At 43.1% G+C, this 23,624-nt stretch overlaps 1 protein-coding gene across 1 annotated transcript; it reads left to right on the top strand.

The window, feature by feature from the left end:
- Positions 1 to 4,371: 4,371 nt before the first annotated feature.
- LOC130480647 (interleukin-20 receptor subunit alpha-like) lies at positions 4,372 to 22,798 on the top strand. Its single transcript, XM_056853272.1, has 6 exons — positions 4,372 to 4,498; positions 7,882 to 8,060; positions 9,559 to 9,734; positions 10,983 to 11,124; positions 14,255 to 14,394; positions 21,716 to 22,798. Exons 1-6 carry the CDS (start codon positions 4,395 to 4,397, stop codon positions 22,796 to 22,798), a joined length of 1,824 nt encoding a protein of 607 aa, XP_056709250.1. The 5' UTR covers positions 4,372 to 4,394.
- Positions 22,799 to 23,624: the final 826 nt, after the last annotated feature.

Below are 23,624 nucleotides of genomic sequence, written 5' to 3'. Positions count from 1 at the left end.
TATTTTTTATCACCTAAGTAATATGGCAGCCATCTAGCATGGAAGGGACATGGGCCACATAGGTCTTTCCCATGGAATCAACACTCACCTTCCTGGCAGGATGCAGATTCTGTGGGAAAGGTCTGTATGAGTGGTCCTACCACAGGTTGCAGAATTTTCCATATTCTGGCTGCACCAATGATGTAACTCATGGGAAAGCAATTCCTGCTGTGCTTGTGTGATTCTGAAAGAACAACTTATACTAACTCTATACTAACTTATACTAATTTATACTAACCAGTGTGGTGCAGCAGATTCTAATCTGGAGAACTGGGTTTCATTCCTCACTTCTCCACATGAAGCCTTCTGGGTGACCTTGGGCTAGTCACAGTTCTTTCAGAACTCTCCCAGCCCCACCTACCTTACAAGGTGCCTGTTGTGGGGGGGGGGAGATGATTGTAAGCCACTTTGAGACTCCTTATGGTAGAGATAAGCGGAGTATAAAAATCAAGTCTTCTGCTTCTTCTTAAGTATGAGGAAGAGTTGGATTTTGGAGTTTTTCTGCTCTAGCTGTACTGTACACATTACACAGTGCACAGATTAGGTCTGTGTCCTGTATAACAATCATCCGTGGGTTGCAGTTTTTCCTCAATTCCTACCTACATGACGCCTGATTCAGATTGTGACTGTGGTGGATGTGGCCATTTTCCTGACCTGAAACAGTTTCTGAGGACACTATTTGGTCCATTGGGGAACCTCATGCATGTACCCAGACATAGTCAGGAATGGCATCCACACCTCCCCAGTCCCACTCCACTCAGTGTTATTGCTGCCCCCAACTCTCTCTCTCTCTCTCTCTCCCCCTTAGGGCTGTCAACTTTGGGTTGGAAAATTCATGGTGATTTTGGGGTGGAGCCTGGGGAGGGTGGGGTTTGTTCAGGGGAGGGACTTCAGCAGGGTATAATGCCTGGGTGGAGGCTCCACCTGCAGCCCCCTTTCAGTTCTTTTAAAGCAGAAAAAGAAGAGGCTTCATCTTTCTCCAGGTTAAAAGGGAAAGCCCTTTAAATACCACGAGTCATGCTCAGAATGGAAACAGCGTCATGTGAATATTCCCGTTTAATCGAGAAGCTTCATGTGGGCAATAATTCTCACATGGAAGCTTCCTCATTTTGGCAATTAGCATTAACTGGAATTATGGTCAGCATGGCATTAGAAAAACATGTGCTAATATTGTGCAGGGATCAGATGAAGTACATAGTCCATGCTAACCGGACATTGCCTCTGCAGGGCGGAAGCCACACTGCTGCCCCAAGTTCTTTTGCTATCCTAGACAAAAGTTAATTTTTCACTTTCATCACTATATCTTGTTATATGCAGAAGGAATTTATTTCCTCCTCCACTGGAAGCCTCTTGTCCCTGTCCACAGGAAAGGAGGCTGCAGCTGAGAAAACAGCTCCCCAGACCATGCTGTTGTCAGGCTTGGTTGAGGATTGTGTCCTCTCCTAGAGAATTTCTGTTATTGGTGTGGAGCTCCTGGAATTCTGCCATTGCCAGGCATCTCTCTGCAGTGTCTATGGGGCTGAACCAACTTTAAAGTATTGAATCTACTGAAAGATATTTGATGTCTAGAAACCACCCATACAGCCTTGCTCTTCCTGCTAAGTTATAATTCCTTGCAACTGGCTAGGGTTACCTACCAACCTTAAGATGGGGTCTGGGATTACAACTGATCTCCAGACTAGTTCCCCAAATTAGTTCCCCTGGACTAAGTGGCAGCTTTAGAGAGTGGATTCTATGACACTGTGGGCGAAAACGCATGGTCGCTTTATCCTCCTTTAATCCCTGTTTTAGCCAGGATCGAATGCACATTAGGCGAAACGCATGCGTTCGATCCAGGCTCAATCCTGGCTGAAACAGGGATTAAAGGAGGATAAAGCGACCATGCGTTTTCGCCCTGTGTCTCTGCTGGGCTCTTCCCCCCCCCCCCAACTATGCCCTTCCTAGGCACTGTCACCAAATCTCCAGGAACTGCCTACACTAGAACTGCCTACACCAGTCAGCCTATTTCTGACTGGGCTGGCTAAATACACTTTCACAAGTCTCTTTCAGTCCAATGGGTTGTTTTGGTGAGTGACTAAGGTATCAGTTCTGCTATCAGAAATAATTTTCATTGTTGATGGAGAAATCAATTAAAGGGGAAAGGAAAATATTCTTTCTGGAACAGGAAGATGGATTTAATGCCAGAAGCACAAGCCTGAAAAAAATTAAACATATCTAAGCCCTTTCATACCAAGAGCATGCAGTTTAAGCATCTGAGTCCTGCTGATTGCAGCTAGCTCCCTCTAGGTTGTACCTCTTGGCTAGAAGCTTGAACCAGTTTCAAACAAGTTGGTCAACATGAACTAGCTGTGAAGAAATTAAACAAAATTACACTAGAAGCAAATTCCTAGATAACACTTGTCACTAACACAGAGAACAAGGTTAGCAATGCCCTTCAGGCAATACATCTGAAATAATTCAGTTATAATTGGATTTTTGTTGCTTAATTCATAATTGCGAGTTCTACCTGCCACTTCCTGCATCTTCTCTGTTGCCTTCTTGTCAGCACTTTTCCTTTACAACCTAAAGATTGGAATACCTCATGATAAGGATGCACTCTATACAGGGAGTCTTCACAGAGGAGAAGATGAATTTGCTGTACCTCATCTTGGACAGTAGAATTATCTTCCTGGATTGTTCCCACAGTTTTCAGCTGAGGCATATAAGGGCCCCTAAGAGCTGTCACGTCTTTTCAAACAACAGAAACATACAGGTTAGCTTTTATTGTGACAGCCAACTTCCCTATCACCTTCTGCTGAGCTGACTATCGCCATGCCCAAGAAATAATTGCAGACATACAGAATAAGGTATATATAGGGTTGCCTGGTCTCTCTTCACCACCAGCGGGAGGTTTTTGGGGCAGAGGAGGGCGGGGGTTGGTGAGGGAGAGACTTCAATGCCATAGAGTCCACTTGCCAAAGCGGCCATTTTCTCCAGGTGAACTGATCTCTATTGGCTGGAGATCAGTTGTAATAGCAGGAGATCTCCAGCTACTAGCTAGTACTCGAAGACTGGCAACCCTAGGTATATAACCTATGGTTGGCATACAAATAAATTGAGCTCTGACAGGAATTTAGTATATGAGTAAGATGTTGCCAGCGAAAGAGTCCTCTTTCTTTCTTAGGCCTCTAATTGGGTTGCCAACCTCCAGGTAGTAAATCCCTAAGGAAATAATCTCAGTACACAGCCACTAATCGTTTTAACATATGCAAATTTACTTATATATTATATCACAATATGCACGTAATGTATGCGTAACCCTCTTTTCAATAAAGTTCTGAGCTGCAAATAGCCTAAACGTGATGAAAATAATAGGCTTTAACACTCTGTACAACTACACAATTCTCTTCTAAATATTACAAACATTTCAGAACATACAAACCCCCGGGGGAATAATTCTTACAATCAGCAGTAGGGTCCACAAAGTCTTTCCAGATGTATTGAAATTCGCCACAAATCAGGCAGTATAAATCAAGATCGTTTTCAATCGCGGTCAGCTGATCACGCGTAAACCAATCCAATGGCTCCAATCCCGTTACTGCTGGTGAGCCGGTTACAAATGCTAGCTTCTGTGGCTTTGCGTTGTTGTTGTTATGATATATATGGCACATAAAATGGTAACAAGTTCCCGGTTGTTTTATCCTTGTTTCGCATAAGAGTACAATTCGCTTCTTCAGACTGTGCAATATCTCTGACTGCAGACTTGCAGTTCATAAGAATGACCCATAGTCTCGCTACCTAATGCTCAACACTATTCCCACTGAATACGCCTGGTTCTGTGGTACACCAGCTGCAGGGGCTCAATCCCACCTCCTAAGCAATCTATCTGGGTTGTATCTAGGGTTGCCATCTTCCAGGTACTAGCTGGAGTTCTCCTGCTATTACAACTGGTCTCCAGCCAATAGAGATCAGTTCACCTGGAGAAAATGGCCACTTTGGCAATTGGACTCTATGGCATTGAAGTCCCTCCCCTCCTCAAGCCCCATCCTCCTCAGGCTCTGCCCCAAAAATCTCCAGAAATTTCCCAACCAGGAGCTGGCAACCCTAATATTTGTAGACAAAAGGATGAGGCCATGTGGACAGGATCTTTTTGAAGTGGTAGAAACTTAGGGGAGGCCAGAGAAAGATTCCGGTGATCAGAAAAGGAGATGCAATTGTATTGCACAGTTCCTTGTCTTCCCAATAATAGCCATTTTCTCTGCCTCCCCACCCAACATCTACATCTTTTTAATGCAAATGTCTCTTCTCCAGTTGCTCACATATGTCATACTTTGTTGCTTTCCCCAACAGCATCACACTGTACTTTGCCCAGCCCTATGAATGTCCATTTTGTCTCGAAAAACATGAAGAACATCTTACATTGGCTGCCACCAGAAGGGATAGCAGAGGAAAAAGTAAACTATACAGTGAAGTATTTAATGTATGTTTGATTTTCCCACTCTACCATTATTATAATTTGTGTTGTGTTTTCAATTTACAAAGTTTTTCATTGCATTGTTTTCACAACAATCTTGTGAAGCAGTTTACTGCAAAGGAAAAGGAAGCTGATCCTGGCATGGAAACCCTCCATGGATTGGCTTCTTGTTCACAGGCTCCTTTCATTACTGTGTGTCTACTAGTCCACAGACCCACTCCCTTCCAGTTCCTAGAAAAAGAAACTCTTGGTTTTTCTTGCCTGCTAAGTTGTATTTCCTCAAATTGTGATAAGTCACATTTCCTGCTTTGGGTTGCTGTTAGATTCAAACCTTAATTTAAGTGCCCATGGTGGCATCAACGACACAGAGCTCTTTCTATAACTAGCACACTGGCTATGGTTCAGCCACACCGTTATGTTTTGATAACATTGGCATCTGTATCTTGTTTCTGGATACAATACAAACAGCTGATTTCCTAACTTCAAAGTCCAAAAAAGTCTGCCCAGCTCCCATATGATGAACCTCTTGATCTTTAAGGTCATTTTCAAAGCTTCAGGTGTCCCTGCCTTCAACCATTTGGTGAAGAAAGGGCATTTTTGGTGGTGGCACCCATGTAGTGAAACGCCCTTTCTGAAGAAGTTTGCATGGCACCATCTGTACTGAGCTTTAGGCACCAGGTTAAAACAGTTCTATTTCCCAAGTTCTTAATTAAGACCTCCAGCTTGTTTTTATCTCTTGATTTGCTACCTTCTGTTTTTCCTCATCTGTTATTTTATAATGTGTTGTTCATGTTTTTCTGCTGGCTTCTGGAAGCTTATTTATTCCTTTGACTATTTGCCATGGTTTTTTCTTTATTTTACTGAAACCAGCCTTGAACATTTTTAATATAAGTTATTTAAATCAGTAAATACATTAGGAAGAGTCTATTTCTCCGTTACTGAGCTGCTCAGCAAGAGAAAAGGGGAAGTCTTCCAACCAACTGACTGGGTTTCTTCTAGAATGCTTCCTACTTCTATAACCTTCCCAAGCTACCTCTGTCCAAAGGTATGGGTGTCATTCCTTTGTGAGCAGAAGTCAGAAGAAAGTAATATTAAAACATTAGTCATAACAGTAAATATGGCATGGTATAATAAAATCAAATACAAAAATAAACCAACAGGCTCAGTCCAGAAGAAACACAATGGAACTTGACTGCAACAATAATCTGAAAACAAAACCATCTTCCCAATCCTATCGAAAGCTCTCCCAAGCAGCTAAGTTTTAATTCAGTAGCCAAAACAAATGCTGTAAGATAAGTCTCACTAGGCAGGGTGTCCTTGTTCCATGTTCAGCTACCAAGAAGGCCCTACCCGAAAGCTCCGTCGGTCTTACCACCCATAGGATGGGATCTGGAACAGAGCTTCCCTGCTACAGTTGAGAGAGGGATAAATGGGCCCTTCCTTCAGATGCTTTAAAAGTAAAAAAATCATCACTTTGAGATCAGAAGTTAACTAGTATCTAATAGGGATGGAAATAAATAGGTATAACATCCTCCCTGAAGCCCTGCTCTTGATAAAATGTAAGCCTCATAATGCTGTAACATCTGCAGTCTTTGACCTGTCTTCAAGGGCAGCCCCATACAGAGTGTATTACAGTAATCCAAGTGGAGTGTATTACAGTAATCAGGCATGAATGCCAGGGGCAAAGTATAAGCACAACAGGCAGCTATCACACCTTCTTATCATCTGGGCCTGGCTTCTGCCATCACTTATGAACCAAGCAGCTACCCTTGGTGGTCCCCCCAGCTGCCCTTGGTTAGCAAAGGTGAGCAAGGACAAAATGAAAAGAACTGTGAGATAAGCAAGTTTCCAGTTATTTTGGCTGCCTGCTCAAGAGAAATAATTGAAAGTAATCCAATGCCAGGAGAAGCTACAACTTCAAAAAACTATGCAAATCCAAGATTCCAGGCTGTTCATTTGTTTAATCTTTTGTAAAATGTTTGGGTTGCTTTTCCAACATTTTGAGGCTCAAAGCAATGCAACCAAAATTGAAATTTTAAGTAAACATCCACTGAAATAGGGTTGCCAGTCCCCCATGGGGGCAGAGGATCCCCTATCATCCACCTCTTGTTCCCACCACCACTCCGATTGGTGGCAGGAGCTAAATAAAATAAAAGGGTAATTGGGCTAATGGCATGACATCACTTCTGGGAAGAACATGGAAATTATTTCACACCCCTCTAGGAATTGCCAGAAACTCTGTGGTAAAAGTATAGATTTTCCAATGATTCCTAGAGTGGATTGATGTAATTTCCTGGTTTTTTCTGGAAATGACATCATGCTGGAAGTGACATCATGCCAATGGCTGCCTCCATGTCCCCACCCTACCCCCAGTCTCCCGCTGGTTGCCTGGCCAAGACAGGCAAACCTACAATGAAACCTAAAAAAAAAAAAAAAAATTAAACCCTCTGAGAAGCAACTTCACAAGGCAATTGTCAGTGAAATTTTAAAGAGTCACCTCAAATCAAAACATCTTGAAGCTACCAATGTGCCATGATAGTCACTGGGAAACCTTGGGCCTGCCTCTTTCACTCAACCACCTATTTTACAGGGTTGTTGTGAGAATAAAATAGAAAATCCCATGTATGTCACCCTCCAAAGTAGAAAAGTAAGATACAAACTTAATAGATAAGGAAAATGGATTCATCATTTACCGTGCATTCCTGAGAATTTGACCGAATCTCATTAGGAGATGGTGTGACCTCGCCGCCAGCATAAGTGCGTCTAATCACAGCACAAGATGCACTTACGCTGGCGGCGAGGGCAGTTCCGTCGGCGCCTGAGCGCCACGGAGCTGCTCGCCGCTCCTCGGCTGGTGCAGTCTCCCCGTGGCGCAGACCACGGCAGAGACTTGCGGTGTAGCATGGGGGGAGTTCCCGGGGTGTTCCTGGGGTGGGGAAGGGGGAGGAGCCAGAGGTAGGCAGCTTCCTGTTCCCTTTCTCCCCATTACGCCAGCGCCGAGAACAGCGTTGCTGTGCCTTTTTAGAGGCGCTGCCTCGCTGTTCTCTATGGGGCAAAAGACCCCTTTTCACAAAAAAAGCTGCGAAAGGGCTTTTTTTGTTTATCGGCGTAGCCAGAACGGTTTTAGGAGGCGGCTCGCCTGCGCCTTCTCCCCGCGGTTCCCCTACGCCGATTCTCAGGAATGTGCTGTTAGTGTACACCGAGCCATAAGAGTTGTTGAATACACTGAGCAGTTTCTGTCGCAGAGGGCATATAGGGGCTCAGTACAAAAGGTCATGGAACATTCTAGAGAAACATCCAAGCAATTTTGGACTGATCTTTATGGGAAAGGATGATGAGTTTCACGAATGCTGTTTTTCTCTCTCTTTTCTCTACCATTTAACATACAGATATGGCACAAATAAATGGATTAAGAATTCAGAATGCAAAAACATCAGTCAAACTTGGTGTGACCTCTCACATGAAACTTATGACCATAAGGAGCTATATCATGCCAGAGTAAAAGCCTTTTCAAATGGAAACTGTTCCGGCTGGGCAGAATCTGCACGGTTTAATCCATTCACAGACAGTAAGGAAAGACTTAAGCAATGTTATATGTTTACAACTTGGATGGAAGATTCTGGTGGACAACCCAACTGATATTTTACAATAAATTCAAAATGTACTGTGTCTGATAAAATGTTTATATGACAATTTCTTTGTAATGTGGCTGCTTTCAAAGATGTAAGCAAGGATGTCCCTTGGCAGGGCATTCCAGAAGTATTTCAAGCATGGTTTTAAGATTAGATAAGACCTTTGATATCAATTGTGTGCCCATGTCCAGGTTGGGTGTGGGGTGGGTGCACCTGTCACCTCACCCTGGTTACACTACTGCTTAGGAATCTTTGACATACCATTTTCTATTTGAAGCATCTCATTCAGAAGAACCCAATTTTCTGGACTCCAAGTTGTGAAACAGATAAATAAATTTAAAAATTTTAAAAATTGGACATGCTATTCATATCACACAGAGATTATGTATAGAGAAATCCAGTATGTTTCAGGACATGCTGTGTTACAATTAGGTTGAAATCACTGCTTTGCCATAACTACTATTTGCCCTGGACTGTTGCTCGCCCTTCCTCTTCTTCTTTGGAGTCTGCATATGGGACTGCGCAAATTCATAGGACCAGTGTGCCCAGCTGCTAGCATTGTGCTCCTGGCAAACTGGCTATGCAATCTGTTCATCGTGAGAACAGGTCTTAACTGGTCACAGTCTTATTCTCCCTGTTTCATTCTCTCAGACATACACTGGTCTGTACTTGTATGTTGCCGTTGTGCAAACTGATGCTTCGTAGAGCAAAGAAACACAATTAAAGCAGCTTCTAGCATCCCAGAATGCCTTCTCTTCTGATCAGGCACTTCCTTTTAGGTGGAGGTGCGGTGCAGGCGTGGGACTTGCCCATCTGCAGTGGAGTCTTAAACAGCAGCCGGGGATGTGTAGCTTGTGACTCTTGGTCTTATCAGGACTTTTTCATGCATCTTTTCCGCTCTGCTGTATTGTACTCTCTGCTGTACGCTAGGATGTATCCTCTGCCAAGAGTTCGAACAGAGCTCATTTTAGTGAACGGCATAATTATTATTTTCAAGGCTTTTAAATGAACTTGCTGGGGTCCATGGCTCAGGCTCACACAAAGGGTTTCCACTAGCTCAATGGGATTTTAAAACTTTTTTTTCAATGAATGGGGACCCCCTGATGCCATATTACAAACTTCCTTTGAAAGTCCCCTCCGATTCAAAAGCAGTTGACCACACAATCTGGGCACAGGGGGTGCTATTTATGAACAAGAAGCCTAAAATCCCCGTTGGAAATAGTTTCACAAATTGAGGGATCCTAATAACTAGCATTTCTTTAGAAAGTGACGTGAATTAGTTTTTAAGGGTTCTGGGAAGGTGACAAGAGTTTTTAATGATAGAAATCCATGTCCTTTGAAGGGTTCATAATAAAAATAAACCACAGAAAGAAAAGAATGTCATCATATTTGTGTCTTGTTGCTATGCGTAATTATATGTGCTTCTTTTTCCAGCTAAAATTGATCCTCCTGCATTTTCCCTGTCTTCTACTGAAAACTCTATTTCAGTCATTGTGACTCCACCTGAGAAATGGCGGAGAGGCCCGGAAGAGGAACCTGAGTATTTGCATCAAATATACCTCAGCCTGCAATATAATGTGACTGTATTCAACAAAAAAATTAAGAAAAGGGTAAGAGAAGGGTTTTTAAGCCAGATGTAAAAAGGTTCTGCTTCAGAGTCTTGTTAGAGAACTCAGTTTGCTCATCCTTGCATCGGCCAACCCATCTGACACCCACAGCAGGAGAATTTAGGGGCAGGGTCAAGATTTTGGCATTGTTGGTGTGATATCAGAAGTGATGTCATCACGTTGGGGCAACAATTTAGGATTCATCCAACTATATGGTTAAGCCATGGAATGTTTGGTGAGTCTTAGAGCATCATGCTGGCACAGTGACATCACTTCTGGTTTCATGTTGTAACTGACATCACACATCAGCATGGCACCATGCTAAGCTCCCTCCCCTCCTTAACTCCACCCTCCCCAGTCAATGTTCTCAAATCTCCAGGAAGTTCCCAAGATGTAGTTGGCAACCCTACATCTGATGAAGTTACTTCTTTTTTTTTGCAGTCAAGTCGCAGCTGACTTATGGCAACCTTGTAGGGTTTTCAAGGCAAGAGACGTTCAGAGGTGGTTTGCCATTGCCTGCCTCTGCAGAGCGAACCCTAATATTCCTTGGTGATCTCTCATCCAAATACGGTTGACCCTGCTTAGCTTCCGAGATCTGGCGGGATAGGACTAGCCTGAGCCATCCAGGTCAGGGGAATGAAGTTATTAAGGCTACGAAAATGGGGGCTGAACTTTTGTGAGATTACTGGCCTAATCCCTTGAGGAGGACCACCCAGTATGGCAGCCACAGAAGCAACTGCTATTTTTTCTGAATACCACAGGGCAACCCCAGATATGTAAAATCCTCTTTTTACCTTCATGCTTGCCTCAATTGTGCTATCTACTTTACATTTAAATGTAAAGACACAATTACACATTATATAAAAATAGGCTATCACCTTTCACTGGCAATCCCAAATTCACCGTTCATTGAGATATTGTAATATCAGAATTTTAAAGCAGCTGTGTGTGTATAAAAAAGTAACGACAGGCTAGATTGCAAACATGATTTTTTGAAATGTACTATAATAAACTGTATAAACTTTTAATACTTACCTGTCATTATATTGCTTAGTTTCTCCCTCTATAAATGCCCTGTTGTCTTATTCCTTATTAGGTTATTAATGGCATAGGTAACAATCTGAATATAGGCAACATATTTTTTTTAACTCTCTAGTTGTTTTCAAATGACCCCATAGTTCAAATGTTGTTGCCGTTCTGCAATTCTTCAGAATGTTGTTAATATGTGAAAATGCCACATCTCTCTTCTAGTGGGCCTTCTGTATTAAAAACAACAGCCTGGAAGTGCAGCAGTTAGAACCAAACACAGGATATTGTGTCACGGTGCAAATATATATTACTCCACTTCTGCTTAGTGGATTTTCTAAAGAACATTGCATTGATACTCTAAAAGGTGAGCCAAAGACGAAGAAATATACTGTTTTTTTTGTTTTTTTAATCAGATGGAATTATTTTTAACAGTTGACAAAGATATGAGAAAAATGCAAAAGGGATCCCTCCCTCTTTCTCCTGTTGAAGTCATAAGGGGAACTACGTGTCTTTATAAAAGCATATAACCTTAAGACAGGGGTCTGCAAACTCATTAGTCAAAAGAGCCAAATATCAACAGTACAACGATTGAGATTTCTTTTGCGAGCCAAATTTCTTAAACTTAAACTATATAGGTAGGTACACTGTTTATTAACTTAATAAACTTTAATTAAAATTTTAAGTCTTAATTAAACTATAGGTACACTGAATAAAACTTGATATCATACTTAATAGTGATCTTATTTATTGATAAAAATTAAATTATAAGTCGAAGGCTTTCACGGTCAGAGTTCATTGTTTCTTGTAGGTTATCCGGGCTGTGTGACCTACAAGAACCAAATTGTAAGTCCCTGCCATTTCCCCCTCCCCATCCGGAGTCCTCATCTGGAGGCCTGGTCTACCGCCATAAAAGCCTATTGGAAGACCTGGCCTCCGGCTGAGTCCCATTGGGAGGCCAGGTCTACCCATTGGCTTTCTTGGCAGTAGACCTGGCCTCCGGAGGCCCATAGAAGCCAATTGGTAGACCTGGCCTCTGAAGGGGGACTTTTTCCCCTCCTCGGAGTCCAGGTCTACCACCAAGAAAACCAGTGGGTAGACATGGCCTCCCAATGGGACTCAGCCGGAGGCCAGGTCTACCAAAGGAAGCCTGCCCCGCCCAACAGCTGATGGGCGGGGGGGCAGGAACCACCGAGCGGCCCGCTCGCCTGCTCTCTCACGCTCACTCTCTCTCTCTCTCTCAGGCACGCCGGCTCCGCAGCCCGGCTGCTGGCGCGAGCGGGCGCGAGAGCAGGGGCTCTGAACCAAGTTCGGAGAGCCACACTCAATGGGCCAAAGAGCCGCATGCGGCTCGGGAGCAGCAGTTTGCAGACCCCTGCCTTAAGAAATAAGATACCGAATAACACAAGCAACTGAACACATACACACCGACTATCAACAGAAATCTGTATATACTGCTGATAGCATCCTTGTTAAGGTCAGGCGAGTCCTGCCATGTGGCTATCAGCCAGTCCAGCCCTCATAGTAGATCCCACTGATTAGCTGAGGACCAACCTTTTAAGTACCCTCCCTGTGAGGTAAGGACACAGCCACTCACATCCATCTGGCCAACCACACAGTGGGGGCATATAGTGTTTAGTGGAAAATGAATGTTGGGATACAGGTGCATATCTGAATTGAGGAAAGGTCCACTTGATCACTTTTGCTTGCTGAGGGAGCTCTGTGGAACTATTCAGGTATGAATTTGTAGAGTTTATGTCATACTTATAGCCTTGCTTTTCAGACATGGCTGGAAGATGCAGGGCTGCTAGCACACTCCAGCATATTCCTGGTCCCTTTCATAAATTTCCAACTTTCGTTTTTGAAAAGTCTCTCTGTAGCTGGATGCCAGCTCCGAGTTGGGAAATACCTGGAGATTTGGGGGACTTCAGTGGGGTACAATGCCATGGAGTCCACCTTCCAACATGGCCATTTTCTGCAGGGGAACTGATCTCTATCGGCTGGTGAAGTGGAAGTGGTGAAGTGGAAGTTGGCAATCCTACTCTCTAGTCCCTTTCATTATATAAATGTGTTTGGGTCCAGGATAACAAGTTTACCAGGAGGACTGAGGGTTGCCAATTCCAGACTGGGAAATTCCTGGAGATTTCAAGGCAGTGCCTTGAGAAGGCAGAATCTGGGGAGAGAAGGGAGCTCAGCAGGGATGTTGTCCACCTATCAAAGCTACCATTTTATCCAAGGAAATTTATCTCTGTAGGCAGGTGATCAGTTCTAGTTCCTTGAGAACTCCAGCCCCACCCCCTGGAGGTTGGCAACCCTAAGTGCTGTACATATTGTAATCTAATATATAATTACAATGATTTAATAAATTCAATAGCTCTAAACACATATTTCTATGTAGGTTTCTCTTCTTTCACATAGTGGCATAATGTAGTTCCAGTCTACCCCCAAAGCCTTCCTCTAGCACAAAATTTCTAGTCTCAGGCCTGCTTAAGAGTTAGGGTTGCCAACCTCCAGGTACTAGCAGGAGATCTCCCGCTATTACAACTTATCTCCAGCCGGTAGAGATCAATTCACCTGGAGAAAATGGCTGCTTTGGCAATTGGACTCTATGGCATTGAAGTCCCCCCCTCCCCAAACCCCACCCTCCTCAGGCTTTGCCCCCAAAACATCCCACCGTTTTGCCTGCATTTTCACAACCACTCATTATCCGTTTGCCCATTACCCCCTAAGAGTCCCATTCAAAGGAAGTCTGCCCTGAATTTCCCTCCATTCAAAGAAGGGAATGAAATATATTTTTCCCCCATTTCTTTTCTGCCACAGCCATTTCAGGTTCAAACGTTGTTGAAAGAGGCCCTCCTTTCACAGCCTGCTGCTTTCTGCTTTGCGGTATTAAGCGGAGGCATTTTTGCTTTCATTTTATTCTGAAGAGCATAATTTTGACTCTTTTATTAGAAACAAGCAAGTCAGCCCTTTTTAGTCCTTATTAGCGGTCTATGTATCTCTAATAATTGGGGTAAATTAACCAATGAAAGAATCTGCTGGCAAGGACTGTAGTAACTTGTTAGGGAGGAACCGACTAAATATAGAGTTTAAAAGAATCTAACCCAGCTGTACAAGTATGAAGTTACAGAAAGCAATTATTTGACTTCATACATGCATATTCTGGAAGGGATATTTCACAAAATGCTAGATTACGTGTCAACAGATTTGGGGCGGGGGTCAAAATGAGAGCACTGAGTCTACAATCAGTACTTTGGCAATTTTGGGTTTCCTAATTTTCAAGGTTATTTGAAAACCTTATTTATACTGTAATTTGGAAATATGAGCTTTTTTGATACCTCAACCAGGTATTGGTGCTTTTTTTAAAAAAGTTACTAATCAGTATTTTTTCACCCTCTTCAGTGGAGCCTATTTGGACTCCTACATGCAACTGTCAGTATAAATGCTCATAGTAGCTAATCTGGACCATCATATAACCCATTGTGTTTTCTCAACAGATCCTACTTTCAAGCAGACAACAACAATAATATTTGGATATATTTTGCCTGTCTTTTTAACCGTCCTTATTATTTTGGTGCCAAGCTGCTGTGCTTATAGGTACATTCACACAGCGAAGCAAACGTATCCTAAAAACTTGGTAAGGAGTTTTCCTCATCCATTCACATTACCGTCCTGTCACTTAAAATACTGCATATGTTTAAACTCTGGACTGTGCCTTTGAAAGATTCCTCATGTGAGACCGCTCCTTTGCTGCAGCCGCATGGGGGAAGTACTGTATGAGCCAAAGCATCAACCTGGACACCAGATCCCTGGGAGAACGCATGCAATTTCTCACCATTACTCCCCACCCTTTTGGAGAGACAGAGAGACATTGCTTGAGCAGGGCCTTGGGAAGATTGGGCGTAGGTGTCAATGATCTGTCTTATATATTACTTCCTCCACATGGGTGTAATAAATATCCTCTGTGAAGTGAGGCTTAGCTGCAGTACAGAATCCAGGAAGATCAGAAGCAGCTCAGACTCTTTGTTCACGGGTGGAAAGCTGCTGTCCTGTTTTCAGTGAGATGGCTCCCTCTGCCTTCCCAACTTTGCCGCTGGTTGGAAGAGCCTCAGGCATACACAGTTCAGAGGACCATGAGCTACCCTGGAGCCCAGGCTACAGATTACAGTGATTATAGGCGAAATAGGCCTGGCTCTGCCTGTTTAAAATCCTGAAGGCTCTCTCACTCATTGGCGGTCTTTACACGCAAAGAAAACTGGAGGGACTGGAAGCACTCATTCACCCCTGCCTTTCCCGCACTTATCAGGGAAACCAAAACCACCAAGCCAAGTCATACTCACAAACAAGGAAGAGCTTCTGGCCAAGCTTTTTTTTTTTTTTTAATTTCCACATTATCTCCCATGTAATAACCTTTGTTGTCACAAGCAGTTTGCTGGGAGGATGGGTAAGAAAGATTAGCATGTGTGAGATAACAATGAAAGGAAAAAATGCCCAGTCAAGCCACTCCTCTTGCTCTGCAGGTTGGGCTGAACTGAAAAGTACAGGAATACTTCCCCAGGAGTACAGGAAAGACTAGCCATGATGGCTTTCCAGGATCTCACAGAGTTCCAGCCTTCTCTGTTCTATTGCTTGAGATCCTCTTTGAATGGAGAAGTCACGCATTGAACCCTGCCCTGGATTCTGCTGCGTTTTTAATTTCATCTTGTATGCATCAGTCTTCCCTCAAACCAGTAGCTCAATTAATGAGCATCAAAATGAACACACTTGCAAAAGGGGCTTTGCTGTGAGCAAGGACTAAAGGGTTCTCGGGCAAAAAGCTCTATGACGCCAAAAGAAAGGCTATATTTACATACGAAGATTTATAGGGAGGTCGGAAAGGTCAGTGACCACAAATTACTAATGGATTCATTCATCATTAGGGAAAAGAGATAATTAAGAAATGCAAAAGCTCTAAACAGAACTGGATCAAGATTGTTCCTGACTCATGTCTGATTTAATGATGCTTCAGAAGGATTTATACACACACTTCAGGCAAATGACTTGGCTTGACATTCTGCTTTTGTAAAAGTTTCACAGTACTTAAATGTTTTACCCAGCTAGCATCCAAATCTCCTAACCGATCTGTTCAGCTAAGTAGACCACCCAAGGCTAAACAACCCATGTTTTAAAATACCTGCAACTTCAACTTGCTCATTTTTGCCATGCAGTTTAAAAATCTTCATGTGCAGCTATTATTGGCAAAAACAGAATAGAAGCAATGGGCTGTACAAACTGGTTTACATTTAATCTGTAGGACTTCCTGCGATAGGGTTTTCTGTAGCTTTCCTCTGGTGGATCTGTATGCGCACTTGTTCTGTCACCAAAAAGACAAACAAAAAACCCATAGCAGTAGAGAGAGTAGAGAAGAGCCAATGATGTCAGCATAATCAAGGACAGCCAGATGGAGTGCCTTGAATGGAAGAACCCTATACATATGGAAAGGAACATGGAAATAATGCAGAGACGATGGAGCAGGGTCACATAATCATAGCAGATAAAGAGATGCTCAGTAGAAATGTTCTGAAGGGGCTGAAGAGAAATAAATGGCAAGAGCAAGCAACAAACCTTCCAGGACCCCAAAATGGCCACACACAGCTCTTGAAAGTGAAGAGGGGAGGGAGACGGCCCCCTCATCCCACAGGTTCCCAGTAAGATCAGGCCTCCGCTGTGCTTTGAAAAGTAAAAATCCAGGCACTAAAATGACATTGCATTCCCATGTCGCACTTGGGGATGTGGTATTGTCTAGTTTGGCTCTCACAGTGCCAGCAGAGCCATACCCTTCTAAACCCATTGATTTCAATGGACATAGAAGGTTGCAGCTTTGTTTAGGATGCTACTGGAAATTCATTTGAAAGAAGTGAGACTGTAGATAATTGCAGCTGATTGGGACGAAACTGGGGTCAATTCTTGAACACGTTTGCCCGCTGCATCCTGTTTCCTTTTTAACTCCCTTACACAAAAGAGTGAGAATTTTGACAGGCTGGTGTTAGAAAAGGGAAGAGGGCATGTGTACCTCTTGCCAAGGAAATAAAACCAGTATTCCTTGTCTTTCCATGTTACACTGTGGTGGTTTGGTTTCTTTGCTCAACACTTAATTTTTTCCCTGGTATCTGCATAGATACCAAAATACTGAAGAAAAAAATTCATTAAGGTGAATTCAGTAAGGTAAAGACTGAACTAATCCTAAACAAAGGAATCTAATCATCCTTAATAATTATATGCATATATAATTTTTCCATATTATCAACTTTCATAGAATCATAGAGTTGGAAGGGACCACCAGGGTCATCTAGTCCAACCCCCTGCACAATTCAGCAAATTCACAACTACCTCCCACACACACACACACACACATAGTGACCCCTACTCCATGCCCAGAAGATGGCCAAGATGCCCTCCCTCATGAACTGCCTAAGGTAATAGAATCAGAATTGCTGACAGATGGCCATCTAGCCTCCGCTTAAAAACCTCCAGGAAAGGAGCACTTACCACCTCTCGAGGAAGCCTGTTCCACTGAGAAACAGCTCTAACTGTTAGAAAATTCTTCCTAATGTCTAGACGGAAACTCTTTTGATTTAGTTTCAACCCGTTGGTTCTGGTCCAACCTTCTGGGGCAACAGAAAACAACTTGGCACCATCCTCTATATGACAGCTCTTCAAATACTTAAAGATAGTTATCATATCCCCTCTCAGTCTTCTCCTGTTCAGGTTAAGCATACTCAGCTCCTTCAACCTTTCCTCACAGGACATGGTCTCCAGACCCCTGACCATCTTCGTTGCCCTCCTCTGGACATGTTCCAGCTTGTCTACATCCTTCTTAAATTGTAGTGCCCAAAACTGAACGCAGTGCTCTAAGTGAGGTCTAACGAGAGCAGAGTAAAGTAACACCATCACTTCACGTGATCTAGACATTATACTTCTGTTGATACAGTCCAAGATCGCATTTGCCTTTTTAGCGACCACATCCCACTGCTGACTCATGTTCAGTGTTTGGTCTACTAAAACCCCAAGATCCTTTTCACACACACTACTGCTAAGACATGTCTCCCCCATCCTATAATTATGCATTTGATTTTTCCTACCTAAATGCAAAACTTTACATTTATCTCTGTTAAAATGCATTTTATTGGTTTTAGCCCAATTCTCCAGCCTGTCAAGATCATCCTGTAGCCTGGCTCTGTCTTCTACCATATTTATTACACCTCCCAATTTAGTATCATCTTCAAATTTAATAAGCATCCCCTCTATTCCTTCATCCAAATCATTTATAAAGATATTGAACAACACAGGGCCAGGACAGATCCCTGAGGCACTCCACTTGTCACTCCTCTCCAAGTGGATGAGGAACCATTAACAAGCATTCTTTGGGTGTGATATGTCAACCAGTTACAGATCCACATAACAGTAACAGGATCTAAATCACATTTTCGCAATTTGTTAATGAGATTATGGGGAACCTTATCAAAAGCCTTACTGAAATCAAGATAAACTATGTCTACTGCATTCCCCTGATCCAGCAAGGCAGTAACTTTCTCAAAAAAAAGGAGATAAGATTAGTCTGACATGACTTGTTCTTGAGAAACCCATGCTGTCTCTTAGTAATCAGATCAATCCTTTCTAAATGCTCAAGGACTTACTGTTTGATGATTTGTTCAAAAACTTTTCCCGGTATAGAAGTCAAGCTGATGGGTAGGTAATTACCCGGATCCTCCTTTTTCCCCTTCTTGAAGATGGGGACAACATTTCCCCCCTCCTCCAGTCTTCTGGTACCTCACCTGTTCTCCAAAACTTCTCAAAAATAATGGACAGAGGCTTAGAAGTTAAATCTGCAAGTTCTTTAAGTACCCTTGGATGCAATTCATCTGGCCTTGAGGACTTGGTTTCATTTAAAGAAACTAGGAGTTTGTGCACTATCCCAATGCCAATCCTAGGTTGCAACTCCCTTCCCTCATCATGTGTTCTGTTTATGCCATGTTGAGCACCGCTTCCCTTGCAAGAAAAGACTGAGGAAAAGTAGGAATTGAGCAGTTATGCCGTCTCTTCATCTCTTGTTACAATTTCACTTTCTGGTCCTCGCAGTGGGCTTATCATGTCCTTGTTCTTATTCTTACTCTGTACATAGGAAAAGAACCTTTTTTGATGTGTTTAGCATCTCGCGCTAGCCTAAGCTCATATTGAGCTTTATCTTTCCTAACACCCTCCCTACAAGCACTAGTTATTTGTTTATATTCCTTATAAGGCCCTCCTTCAACTTCCTAAACAAGTCTTTTTTATTTCTCAAATCTTTAAAAAGCTGATTATGGAGCCACCCTGACCTCTTTAAAAGGTAAAGGTCCCCTGTGCAAGCACCAGGTCATTCCTGACCTATGGGGTGATGTTACATTTACTAGGCAAACTTTGTTTACGGGGTGGTTTGCCAGTGCCTTCCCCAGTCATCTTCCCTTTACCCTCAGCAAGCTGGGGGTACTCATTTTACCGACCTCAGAAGGATGGAAGGCTGAATCAACCTTGAGCTGGCTACCTGAAACCGACTTCCACCAGGCTCGAACTTAGGTCGTAAGCAGAGCTTTTGACTGCAGTACTGCAGCTTACCACTCTGCGCCACAGGGCTCTTTTGGCTCCTCCCATTTTTCCTTCTCAGAGGAATGGTTTGTGATTGTGCCTTCAGTATTTCATTTTTAAGAAACTCCCACCCTTCTTGAACTCCCTTGTCCTTAAGTATTTCTGACCATGGGATTCTACCCAGCATTAGTTTAAGCTTGTTAAAATTTGCTTTTCTGAAGTCCAACCTATATGTCTGACTATGTGCAGTTTTTCCTTTCCCCAAGATTGTAAATTCCAAGGTTACATGGTCACTACTACCCAGGGTGCCTACTACTTTAACCTCATCAACCAGTTCTTCCCTGTTGGTGAGAATCAAGTCTAAGATACCAGATCCCCTTGTTTCCTTGTCCACTTTCTGGAATATGAAGTTGTCAACAAGACAAGTCAGGAATTTATTGGACCTTGCATTTTTGGCAGAGTTGGACTTCCAACAGATACCTGGGTAATTAAAATAACCCATAACCACCATGTCCCGTTTCTTTGAGAACTTTGTAGTCTGGTCTAGGGGTGTCTCATCCAAGTCCTCTGCCTGGTCTGGTGGTCAAGAGCAGACCCCCACCATAATATCTATTCTTTCTTATTCCTTTTATTTTTACTAATAGACTCTTGACTGGACTTCCATGCTCAGATTCATGTATTTCTTCACAAGTATACACATCTTTGACATATAATGCTACTACTCCCCCATTCCTTATCTGTCTATCCCTTTTAAACAAGTTGTACCCCTCAATATTCCAATCATGAGTGACATCCCACCAAGTTTCAGTAATGCCTATTAGGTCAAAATCCCCTTCCTGTATTAGGGCTTCGAGTTCTCCCTGCTTGTTTCTCATACTCTGTGCATTAGTGTACAGACATCAGAATTTGTGGTTTATGTGCCCCGAGGTTTTCGTTTCTGTACTTACCCGTGAGTTTATGTTTCCCCGCATACGTGCCATTCCCTGCAAATCATTACTGTTCTCATCTGCAGTTATTGTCATCATACTAGGCTTTAAGATTTTGTGACATGGGGCAGTCCCTGGGGAATGGGTCCTCCTCAGAGGAGGAACTCTACCAGGGGAATTCAGCCCCACTGGAACTGCCTCTGACCTCGCAGCCTGAAGTGGGGCCTGACTCAGCACAGCCTTGTGAGGAGGTTGATAGCCCTGAAGCTGTTGGCTCTCCAGAGCAGGCACAGGACTTGTAGTTGGAAGTTGTGGCAGAACCACCCCCGCCCTCCTCAGAGCCTGGACCCAGTGGCCCAGCTGTGAGCCCTCAAGCTAGTGAGGCAGCAGCAAGGGCTGACAGGAGGAGGCAATGGCAGAGAAAGGCACTAGTGGCTGAGCAACAGAGGATCAGAATGAGCCCTGATTTTCCTGCTCCTGTGGGTCACATTCTTCCATGTACCCTCCTCCTGTGTTGGTTGCGCCTCCATTCATTGAGATTCCTTCCTCTCCTCCTCCTTTTGCCCCCTAAAGAGTGCTTCATGCATTCTGTCCATGAACTCTTCACCTTCCTTTATAAAATGGAGTATGGACAACCGTGCCTCAAGTCCCTGTATCTTCTCTTCCAGCAGGGCTACCAAGTTACACTTGCTGCAGGTGTAATTATTGTTACCCTCAGGTAAGAATACAAACATGCCCCAGACCTTGCATGTTACTGCCTCAGTTCCCTCACTAGCCACACTACTGTGATCCATTGCTGAAGTTGTTCAGTTTCTTTCTTGCACTACTCTGATTGCTTCCCAGACAAACTGCCTCTAAAGGCTTCCTGCTTGAAGAAACAAAAACACTAAACACATAAAAATATAGAAACTTGTCAGCTGCTTACAGGCCCCCCAGGCCAAGAGCCCTTGTGCTCTCGCCGTTCAGCTCGCGCCAAAGGCTCGTGCCTCTGGTGAGAGGAGCCTTCTTAATGAACAGAGCTCAGTCCCACCCTTCAACAGCCAACAGCAGAGGGTGGAACCAGCAATTAACCCCAGTCACACCAGCCCTCCTCACCCAGGAAACAGTAACTAAAAACAACAAAGGGAACCACTCAGAAACCCCTCTCCAGCTGGCTCCAAGCACCCCCACCCACTCACTCTCACACACTACCCTCTCACACACACCAACCTCTGCTGGAGCTCCCCAGCAGCTGAGAAAAAACAAAAACTTGCACCGACCTCTTTGGAAACTCTGAGTCCTGCAGACTTTCAGCCCAGCTGCCTCAGCTTCTGCCTCTGGCAAGAGGAGCCTTCTTTGGTTTAGTTGGATTATGGACTTGATTCACATTAGAGGCTGCTATTAACAGCTTTCTGTGCTACTCTTTAAAAATGTAATTCTGTTCTTTTTCAGGTTTTGAAGCACAGTAACCAGTCTGGGGGAGACGTGTTTGTTCCTTCTGAAAAAATAGTGGTTAACTTTATCACTGTTACTATCGTTGATGAGTACAAGAACTCTCTGGAGAACTCTCATTTCATAGATCATTCCAAGAGTTCTAATGGGATTTGTGATGGAAACAATGTTGAAGAAATCTCATTAAAAGAAGAACTAGAAGAAAAACATTCTCCAGACACTTGCCTGACTGAGGAATTTGAAAATAAGCAAAATGGGAGCAGGCTACCAGCGACAGCTTGTGGCTCTCATTGTACTTTTGGCCAGAGGTACAATGAAGAGGTTGTAGTGTATGAGTTTGACATGAGGGCTGAAGATGGACTCCCAAATGAGAACAAACAAAAAGAGCTTCACTTAAAAGAAAACGTTTTTGCTGTAGAGGGATTGCTGCTGTCCAGCTCCCCAAAAGCACGGTCACCAACTCCTGAAAGAGGACCATCCTACTACCTTCCATTTGATGTGAGAGCACCAAATATGTTTTTAGTGCAGAAACTAAGTGAACTCCTTTTGAATGAGATGGAGCCTGTGCCAGAAAACCTATGTAATGACCTCCAGCCTCCCTTGATAAATCTTGTGACTGGGCAGGTGGACCAAGCTTTTTGTCCTGAATGTGGTATGGTCACAGACATTTGTTTGGTACATGATCAAAAGGAGCCTTTTTTGGATCGGGTGGGTTCTGTACCCAAAGAGCCAGAATCTTTCACAAAGGTCATGACTAGATACACAGCCTCGCCATACTGTCCTCAGTTTGTAACATGGGCCAGCCAAGACCAACAGGCAGCAAAGGAAGCAGAAGAAAAGAGCTTAATAGTAGCCTGGGGTCCACAGACAGGGAGACTTTATCTACCCTCGTTGTCCAATTTAAAAAATGAAATACATGAACAAATCATTGAAAATCAAAAGTATGATGAATCTCTGGGGGAAAGACTTTTTTGCAAACGTTATGAGAGACCATACTCTGATGAGCCATTGGAGGAAAAGAAGGAAGTGTATCTCCAGCAACTTAAAGAACAATGGGGACTGCACATACCAACACAGGCTTAAACACATTTTGCTTCTTCTCACAAATATATTATACTTAATTTTATGTAGAAAATAACTTTGTAAATTAGCACCATTTGTTTATAGTATCTAAAACTGGTGACCAACAACGAAAGGTCATTGATACGTATCTGCAGACAACTGCAGCAAAGTGCATCTGGTGCCATCCTGCACCAGTGCAAGTATTTGAGAATCATGTTGATTCAAACCAGAATACCTTGTTCTAAAGTTTTGTAGTTCAAAACAGACGAGAAATGGGGAAAGAGGACATTACTTGCTGAATTTGACTCCGGATCTAAGATGGATATCTCTGTTATTTCCAAGAACATTTGATATCTGTGATGCCACATCTCTGTTCATCCTGAACAGAATTGAATTATCAAATTACCATCTTTCAGATGACTTCTTTTTGAGAAGTATAACATTGACTGAGCAGAAAAAAGTACTGAAACAGAGTGACAATGCATATTGGTTGTAAATTGGCTTAAATCAAAATATTTTGCTTATATTGATTTTAAAAAGCAAGATGATGGCTTGCAAAACACTAGCTATTGGGAACTGAAATTATGATGTTTTCCTCTGTAGCCTTAAGTCATGTTTGTGCCCTTTTACACCCTAGCTACTGGCCCTAAAAGGGTTCCATGAAACCTGCACCAATCACTGGAACTTGCTTTCCCATAATATGTGTAGGACTAAGGACCACTGTACATGATACAGGTTACCATGTTCCAAGTTGGTGACATGATGTCTGGCATGGGTACTTGCCACAAGGATTGATTGTGTAAATGTTAATCTGAGGTGTGTGGTGTAAAGAATTTTTTTTAAAGTT

This window comes from Euleptes europaea, chromosome 7 (assembly GCF_029931775.1).
Source record: "Euleptes europaea isolate rEulEur1 chromosome 7, rEulEur1.hap1, whole genome shotgun sequence".
In the NCBI taxonomy this organism is placed as follows: Eukaryota; Metazoa; Chordata; class Lepidosauria; order Squamata; family Sphaerodactylidae; genus Euleptes; species Euleptes europaea.
This window is presented reverse-complemented; position numbering and strand designations above follow the sequence as displayed.